This window comes from Centrocercus urophasianus, unplaced genomic scaffold (assembly GCF_019232065.1).
Source record: "Centrocercus urophasianus isolate 14NV4802_14NV808 unplaced genomic scaffold, USGS_Curo_1.0 seq_598, whole genome shotgun sequence".
In the NCBI taxonomy this organism is placed as follows: Eukaryota; Metazoa; Chordata; class Aves; order Galliformes; family Phasianidae; genus Centrocercus; species Centrocercus urophasianus.
Window position 1 is genome coordinate 1 of NW_024885197.1, and position 9,020 is coordinate 9,020.

Genomic DNA, 9,020 nt, shown 5'->3' on the forward strand with positions numbered 1-9,020 from the left:
GGACAGACAGATAGGTATTGTTATCATCACATTGTTGCTTCCGTTCTTTTTTTCTATCCTAGTACACAGTTTTTATCTTAACCTATGAGTTCTACACTGTTTTTTCCAGTTCTCCCCTGTTCCCACTGGGAGAGAGGAGAGTGAGCAAAAGGCCGTGTGGGGCTCTGCTGCCTGCCAATCACAGAACCATAGAATCATAGAATCACAAGGCTGGAAACGACCTGTAAGATCATCTAGTCCAACCGTCTTCTCATTACCACTGCTACCACAAGCTCCTAAACCACGCCAAGTTAAACCACAGCACCCAGTGAGTCGTTTCAGTGCTCCTGGAAGTGCCTGGGTGCCCCTGGTTACTGCTTGGGTGCCCTGGGCACACTATTGCTTTCCAGGGCTTGATGCGGCTTGTGCGCCAAAGCAATTGCTTGGGTACCCAGAAAGGCACCTGAGTGCTGTGGGACGTGGTTCTGTGCCCTGGAAGAGGCTCCTGTCCCCCAGTTGCACCAGGAAGAAGAGAATGGAACCAAATAGAAAGGAATCAATGCAATAGAATTGCTGAAAGTGGCCTTCAAAGGTCACCTGGTGCAACTGTCTCACCGCTTTAGGGATAGCCTAAGGTAAAGCCTATTTTTGAAGGCATTGTGCAAATGTCTCTTGAACAGAAACAGGCACGGAACTTCAACCAAGTCAGTTGGAAGCCTTCACCCTCAAGCAAAGCAATTTTGAGTGGTGCTGAGGATGCACAGGAAGCTGGGAGGGGACAGAAGCTTCAACTGGCCAAAGGGACAAAGCCTTTTCCAGCCTTAGTGATTCTCTGATTCTCCGATTCCCTACCCTGTGGCATCCTGCTGAAGAGGAAACTGGGGTGAGGTGGCTGAGGGCATCACCATGCTCGATGAGTGGACAGGCACTGCTAAACTGACAGCGAGCCGCTGCATTGTGCACGGCCTGTTGTGTTTTGTCCTTTTGCCGTTAGACAGCAAGGAAGAACGAGCGCGAGGTGCCTGAGCTGGTGTCTGACAGAGCGTGGCTCAGTTCTCCTTTTCGCTAGAGGATGATGTGGAAAGGCTGCCTGGAGAAGCTGTGGATGCCCCATCCCTGAGGTGTTCAAGGCCAGGTTGGATGGGGCCCTGGGCAGCCTGGTCTCGGCCTCCATCTAGTGATTGGCAAAACTCTGCGAGATGGGGAATGGCTCCCAGTGATCCTTGAGCTCCCTTCCAACCCAACCCATTCCATGATTCTGTTTTGCCATTACTCCAAAGCCCAAGTTAGCCACTGGTCTTCACAAAGAAGTTCCTGTTGTTCTACGTGACTCCATCCTGCTTAAGGGGATGAACCCACTCTCATGATTGACTTCTTGAGAGAGCCCTACCTGAAGCAGTTAGTCACCCAGCCTGCCGTGGATTGCTTATTCTGGTTCATCAGCATACAATGGAGTACTCTAGCTTACACAAAGCTGTACTGTCTTTTAGACCTTCCTGTCTTTTAGAGCTGGCGTGGGGCCCTTCTGCTGGCCAGGGGCTTCGCCATGACCAAGGGCTGCAGCCCACGTCTTGTGGGCGTGATTTCTGTCCCTCTGTCCTCTGCTTCCAACAGTCTAGAAGGAAAGATCTGCCCATTCTTGAAGCGCTTGGAGTCCACAGGCTCCGAGGCAGCGGGAGTCAGTCCCTCCTACTGGGGAGCATCGTGGGGCTTTGGGTCACATTGGCTGCCCTGGTTGGAGTAGATTCAGCAGGAATACTTCCCAGGCACCGTGGCCCTGAGCCCAAGCCCACCATCCCCAAGAAGTGCCCCAGCCCGACACCGTGCCCTTGTGCTCTGCTGGTCCAGTCAGCCTCAGAGGGATGTCCCAAAATATGGGCAGGGAGGCCAAAGCTCTGGGTCAGAGCTCTCACAGGGGTTTAATAGGAACCAATACCGATGTGCAGCATAAAAGCAGAGCAATAAAACTTGGAGGAACTGCATGGCTGTTTCTGACGCCCCTGTGAAAAGAGCTCCTGGCGCTCACGGCTCTCCCGGCGGCACCGACCTCTCCTTTGTGTCTACAGCCAACTTCACAGCAGGGACAGAGTCTCTTGTCCCACAGCTCACATCCCAGAGCTCTGCTGTCGCAGCCCGTGTGTCCAATGGGGTTATGGCATCTCGTCAGCGTCGTCGTAGCCCGTGCTCCCACGGGACAGAGGTGAGGTGTCTCCATCCACTTCGGGGGCCCCGGCACTTCTCCAGGAGCGCAGACTCTCTCCTGCCAGCAGCAAAGACAACTGTTTGCCCCACGGGCCGCTCCTCCTGGGCGGCCCATCACTTTTCTCCTCCGTGGGACATTCAGCCCGTTCTCCCAGTCCCTTTCTCCCCGCGAAACCTCCCGAGGAAAGTTCCTCAACCCATGAGCTGTGGCTCATTGCCGCACCGGGGTCAGCACCCAGCAAGCTGCAGCACTGCATTTCCCTCTCACCTCTGGCAGCATCCCTGGGTCCCCCTCCCTCCTCCTGTGCCCGAGGCACTGGCCAGTCTCCCTGCCCTGGCACAGGAGGCTCTCCAGGCTCAGAAACCTCCCCGGCATCATCATAGCCCTCCACCGGGGAATCGCCGGGCAGAACAGGGATGTCTGTAGGAGAGAGGAGAGCAGTGATAGCAGTGACAAGATCCTCCTCCTCCCATTTCCCCAGGTAGGGCTGCAGTTTGGTCAGGGAGCATTCAAAACAGGAGACCTGCACCCACCTGAGAAACTGTACCTCATTTTCTTCTCCCTCACTGGGCTGTACTCGATCTCCTCGTACACGGCTTCAGAGAAGGGCTCCCCAGATCTCCTGGAGTCTGGGGACAGAGACGAGACCCTGCTGTGCTTCCCCAGCCTCCCTCTGCCGCTTCTCCCCTCACTCCGCCATGAACTCCCCCACCACTGTGCTCTGCATTGCTTGTTGCTGGATGTCAGCGCAGCGACACGGCGCATCCCACGCACCGCTGAGTCAGGACCCACCTCTGTGCCGAGCTCTGGCACTTTGCATCTGCCTTGCCAGGAGGGCCAGGAGGAGGCCAACAAGGAGCCCCAGGACGATGCAGATGATGACAGGCACCGAGACTCTCCTGCTGACGGTCGCGTAGCCCAGCATGGGGTCTGCAGGGGCAGCAATGTGGCAGGAGCAGCACCAGGCCCGTGTGTGAGAGTTGGGGCAGCAAGGGGTAGAGGGGCAGGGAGATGGGGAACCTCCCAGCCCGTGGGGTACATGATGGCCCTCCCCATACATCCACCAGCCCGGTGCCTCTCCCTGGGCATTTCATATCCCAGAAAGAAGCCCCCGTTCTGGGTCCTGGGAGACCCAGCTCCAGTGGGAGGAGATGTTACCTCTTTGTGGGGGGGATGCTGTCATCCTGGGTGCAGCTGCAGAGAAGAGCTGAGCTGAGAGGTGGGTTGGTGGTGCCGGGCAGACCTCTGGCTGATATGCCCAGCACATCCCACCCAGATTGTCCCTTCCTCAAGGCCGGGACGCAGCCCAGCGCTCTGCTCAGCTCTGGGCTGTGAGCAGAGCCTGAGTAAGCCCAGCTACTCACCCGAGCAGTTCACCGCTGCATCTTCCTTATGCCGGCAGGCGCCACCACCCGCAGTGCGGGCCCAGCAGTCCTGCAGAGATGGCTCCGTGCCCCTGCACTCCACCAGCCAGATGGGTCCTGTGCCCTCCCCAAACGCAGCCTCGGCCAGGGCAGACAGCGCAGGGCCGCAGCCCAGCTGCCTGCACGCCACCTCGGCATCCTGCACGTCCCACGAGTCGTCGCACACGGTTCCCCAGGAGCCGCGGTGCCAGACCTCCACTCTGCCTGAGCACCCGTCCTTGCCTCCCACAGCGCGGATCTTCTCCCTGTCTGCAGAGGCGGTGACCTCCCAGGGCCCCGGCACGACCGGGAGAGAAGCGACACAGAGAAGGAGCTCCCACCTGTGCAGCTCGTGGAATTGGGGCACGCGGCTCCCGGCCTCCTTTCCGGCTTTCTCCCTGCAGAAAGAAATGTAGCAGTGAAGGCACCTGCGCAGGGCGGGCCTCTGCTCGCGCCTGGCCGTGACACCTTGGTCGTGGTGAGGGAAGTGGGATCTCGCGCCCGGGTGGCTCGCTTACCATTGCAGGTGATGCTGGCCTCGTCTCGCACGTCGTCATAGGACTGCAGCTGCCAGGGACCGGAGGGACACTGCCAGAAGGAGCTGCTGCTCTCCCCGCACTGCACGTGGTCCAGCCACGCGGTGCCATTCACCCTGCGGTAGCGGTTGTTGCTTTCCAGGACCCCCCCGTCCCCACAGCCCAGCTCCTTGCACACCAGTGGCGCCGTGTAGGGAGTCATCGAGTTGGAGCCGACGCTCCCCCACGTCCCATTGTAGAAAACCTGCAGGCGCCCGGAGCAGCCATCGCTGTTCTCCAGCCTCAGGGCCACGAATTCTGGCAGGAGGAAAGGCCCCAGGGGGAAGTCGCTGGTTGGGGGCCGGGGAGAGGAAGCCCCCCGTGCTCCCCGCTCAGCATCAGGGTGGCCGCGCTGCCCACTGCCCCCAGCTGCACCGGTGGACGGGGCGCCCCCAGACGGGCTTGGGAAGCGGCCTTGGGTGTCCTCAGCCCCCCGGCCTCCCTGTGCCGGGCTCCCAGCACAGACCTGAGCAGACGACTCCCGCATCCTCTTTGTGCCCGCAGTCGTGCTGTCCCCAGGCCTCAGCAGAGCAGTTCCAGAGAGCAGATTCGTCCCCAGAGCAGTTCACGCCATCCAGCCAGATGTGCCCGGAGCCCTGCCCAAAGCGAGCCGAGCCGGCCGCCTCCACGGCCCATCCGCAGCTCAGCTGGCGGCAAACCACGTTGGCGTCGGCCGTGTCCCAGGCGTCGTCGCAGACCGTGCCCCACTGCCCCCGGTAGTAGATCTCCACTCTCCCTGCGCATCGCCCGGCCCCATCCACCAGCCGGACCTGGCGGCTCCCTGCAGCGGGGGGAAGCCCCAGCTGTCAGAGGCCGGCTGCCCGCCCGACCCCGCAGCGGGAGGACGCACTGCTCACCCTGGCACACTACCCCCACGTCCTCCATGATGCCCACGGCCCGGCGCGGGGAGGCGTCGCAGAGGCTCAGGCCGGCCTCGTGGCCGGCACACCGCACCCCGCGCAGCCCCACGGGGCCCGTCCCTCGCTCGGCCCTCGGCACAATGTAGGCTGCCTCTGCCTCCTCGCAGCGCAGCTGCCGGCACACCACGCCGGCGTCCTCCATGCCCCACTGATCATCCAGGACTCTGCCCCACGTCCCACGCTGCAAGATCTCCACACGCCCGTCGCACCGGCTCCGTCCACCCACCAGCCTTAGGGACGCGTTGTGAGGCGGGCCTGCGGGGAGCAGGAATGCCAGAAACGCACACTGCAGGATTCCGCCGGGGACAGGGTCAGCCTGGTGACGCCGTGGGATCCTCATGGGACTTTGGGGTGGCCGTGTGGCAACGAGGCGGAATCCCTGCAGCCTTATCCCGACACACACCTGAGCAAATGACGGCAGCGTCGTTCTCGTGGGAGCACGGAGAGGCCCCCAGGACGGTCACCGGGCACTGATCCAGGCTGCTCTCAGTCCCCTCGCAGTGGAACCAGTCATTCCACACCGGGCCACTTCCTCTCCCAAAATGCCCTCCTTCGGGAACGGACACCGCAAACCCGCAGCCCAGGTGCCGACAGAGAACGTGGGCGTCCATCAGGTCCCAGCGGGAGGCACAAAGGCTGCCCCATGTTCCCTGCACCTCCACTTCCACCCTGCCCACGCACGCCGTGCTGCCGTTCGCCAGCCTGAACCCTGTGAATTGAGGACAGAGGAGGCTGGAGGGGGGAGATCTGCGCTCCGGTTCCCTCAGGAGATGCAGGAGAAGCCAGAGGGACAACACGAAGCCGTTTCCTTCCGCACTGCCTTGGGGCTGCAGAGCACCACATCACCCTCCTGTCCTCACACTCGGCACAGCCCCGTCCTGTCCCCTGCACACGGTCGGTGTCCAACCGCCCTCCCTGAGCCCTTACGTGTGCAGGTGACAGCAGCAATGCTTGTCTGGGCGCAGGGCTGGACCCGAGGGGTCCCCGTGGGGCAGGAGGAGAGGCTGGATTCGTTCCCCACGCACTGCAGCTCTCTGTCCCAGGTGGCACCGGTCCCTTCTCCAAAGGGACTTGCTGTGGGGACGGGCAGGGCTGTGCCACACTGAAGATCTCTGCAGACCACATCAGCAGCTTTGGGACCAAAGTGTGAGTCACAGACAGCTTTCCACCCATCCCCGTCATGGATCTCCACTCGTCCTGAGCAGCGGCTGTCCCCTCCGACCAGACGGACAAATCCTGCAGTGAGCAAAGGCACCCGTGGGGTCCCGGAGCCCTCTGGCAACTCCACGCCCCTCCTCACCTCCACCTCAACTGGGGACCAAGCAGGGCCCAATGCAATTCCCCAGGGACCAGCAGTGGCAGCACAACTGGCCACATATGGTATCTGCTTATTGATCCCCAAATCTGACCTCAGAGGGCAGGAATGGCTCTAGTCCCTCACCTGTACATGTAGCTCCAGCGTCCTCGCCATGACTACAGTCATGTTCACCCCATCCATCGTGTTTGCAGTCAGACAGGGCAGACTCGGTGCCTCGACACTGGACCTCATCCATCCAAATGGGGCCAGATCCTAGCACAAATCTTTCATTCTGTGTAGCACTGATTGCTGACCCACAGCCCAGCTGCTTACAAACCACCACTGCATCATCCTCATCCCAGGAGTCATCACACACGGTCCCCCACTGCTCCTGGTGTTTCACCTCCACTCTCCCATCACAGCGCCCGCTGCCATCCGCCAGCCTCACCTCCGCTGCCCCTTCAAACATCAACATGGGATCTGTCAGGGGAGACCAGGCCCCAAAATGGGGGACCCCCAGGCTGGCACAGTCACAAGATTTGGGGTGGCGACTTCCCATTGCCTGTCTCTACATCTCCATCCCCAGGGCTTTCCACGTTCCCAGGAAGCACCGAGCTGATCCTGAGGATCACCCCAACCCGGAGGATCAGACGCCCAGGCTCCCCAGGGATGACCCTAAGGAGTCTGGATGTGCTCTGGGGATTTTTGTGTGCCGCCATTACCAGCTGGGCCATCGGCACAGCAAGAGCACCGTGCTGGTGAGCAAGGGGTCACAGAAGGATGCTTCAATGTCTGGAAATATCACCAGGCATATAACCAGGGCTGCCATAAATGCATAAATACCAAGTCCTGGAAAATTACGATACACTCATCCACCCAGAGACACAGAATGAAGCACAGGACCCACGCACTTCAGCAACTTCTGCCACAGAATCACAGAATGGCCAGGGTTGGAAGGGGCCTCAAGGATCACGAAGCTCCAACTTGCCACTGCAGGGCCGCCAACCTCCACATGTCGTAGCAGCCCAGGCTGCCCAGGGCCCCATCCAGCCTGGCCTGAGCACCTCCAGGGATGGACGGGGCATTACAGCCTCTCTGGGCAGCTGTTCCAGCACCTCACCACTCTTTCTGAGTTTAAGAACTTACACTGCCCTTGTTTCAGGGGTACTTAGAAAGAAATCTCCTTCCCCCATGGATCTCAGTGACGCCCACTGGCCCTAGGCCAGCTCGGACTGCTGGTCAAGGCAGCTGGCACTCACCTCTGCATGGCTGCACCCAGAGGAGGAGCCACAGCACCTGAGGGCATCGGAGTCCTTCTGTGCCCATCCTGAGCCTCCCGTCCTGCTGGCACAGCCCTGCAGGGCCCAACTCCCTGCTGCAGCTCTTGGGGGCTCTGGGGGACGGTGACAACAGGAGAGCAATATATCTCTGCAGCTGATTACGCAGATGCAGAAGAAGCCAATCAAAGCAGCAGTCTCCTTTTTAGACTTGATCAGAAGTTGTCTCCCCTCCAGGGCAGCCCAGCCCTCCAATGAACTTCTCCAGAGCTGTTCATGACCATATATGAGGGACGGCTCCGCTGCGGGGTCGTGTCGCTGTGACGGGAATCACCGCGGTGGCTGCGGGAGGACGTGGCTCCATCACCACGTCACCACTTGCACTCTGCAGGAGCGCCGAGCATCTCTCGTGCCAGGAACGCCCAACAGGCCAAGATGGGAACGTCCAGCTGGCCCCACGCTGCAGGAACCGCAGGGCTGGGACTGCACCAGGGCCGTGTTCGTAAGGGAGGGGAGCAGCCCCTGGGCCTGCCGCAGACCTGCTGCACCAGGAGCCGTAGCTGGGAAAGGTCCTTGGGCGAGTCAGAGCCCCGTCCTGGAAGTGCCGGCTCACCCGTTCTTCCATGGTGGGCCCCACGCCGGGTCCCAGAAGGAGCTGGAGCTGGGACAGATCCCGCCCTGGCAGCAGACTAGAATCTGCAGGCTGAGTCTAGGGGCTCAGAAGCGTCCCCAGCACTCAGCGCGTCGCCCAGGGGCCGTTATTCCTCACAGAGGATCGGGGGTCGGAGCCCACCCACCGCCGCAGGTGCACAAACCGCAGCCCCGTGTCACAGCGCTCGGGCAGGAAGACGGTGGTTTCCTCCTGGCTCCGTGCCCAGGCCGTCACTGCGGTGTCCCCGAGCCACCTTCACCACGGCTGCACCAGGCAGGGCTGCGGGGGCTGCTCCTTCAGCCTCACCGGCGCAGGGTCCTGACCCCTGTGACATCCCACTGACCGCAACGGCCGCGCGGCGCTGAGACACGTGGCTGATGGCGGTCATGCGGCACAGCTGATGCTGAGAGCTCGTGGGGCACAGGGATGGTATGGAAAACAAAGCACTGCTGCTCTGGGCTGTGTGGGGAAGAGGATATCCATCCCAGCCAGCCCCAGCAGGCATTGATCGCTGGTAAGGACGATGTCCGCTGCGTGACAGACGCTCTTGGTGCGCGTCCTGCAGCAGTGACCAAAGGAGATGGAGCTGGCTTTGTGTTTATGAATTCAGATCTACGTTCCATCGTGTTTACTTACTGGTTTTCCTTATCGTGCCACTTCTGAAGGCTTCAGCCAGACAGCTCTCCTGACATTAACGTTCTCACACTCCGTGTC

General features: G+C 60.9%; 1 protein-coding gene across 1 annotated transcript; it reads right to left on the bottom strand.

The window, feature by feature from the left end:
• Positions 1 to 27: 27 nt before the first annotated feature.
• LOC122169878 (scavenger receptor cysteine-rich type 1 protein M130-like) lies at positions 28 to 7,751 on the bottom strand. Its single transcript, XM_042836368.1, has 14 exons — positions 7,637 to 7,751; positions 6,522 to 6,857; positions 6,008 to 6,316; positions 5,484 to 5,789; positions 5,018 to 5,335; positions 4,627 to 4,941; positions 4,104 to 4,418; positions 3,927 to 3,983; positions 3,547 to 3,855; positions 3,341 to 3,376; positions 2,975 to 3,112; positions 2,716 to 2,811; positions 2,450 to 2,602; positions 28 to 2,239 (listed from the first exon to the last, which is right to left on the bottom strand). The coding sequence occupies exons 1-14, from the start codon at positions 7,701 to 7,703 to the stop codon at positions 2,130 to 2,132; spliced, it is 2,865 nt and encodes a 954-aa protein (XP_042692302.1). The 5' UTR covers positions 7,704 to 7,751; the 3' UTR covers positions 28 to 2,129.
• Positions 7,752 to 9,020: the final 1,269 nt, after the last annotated feature.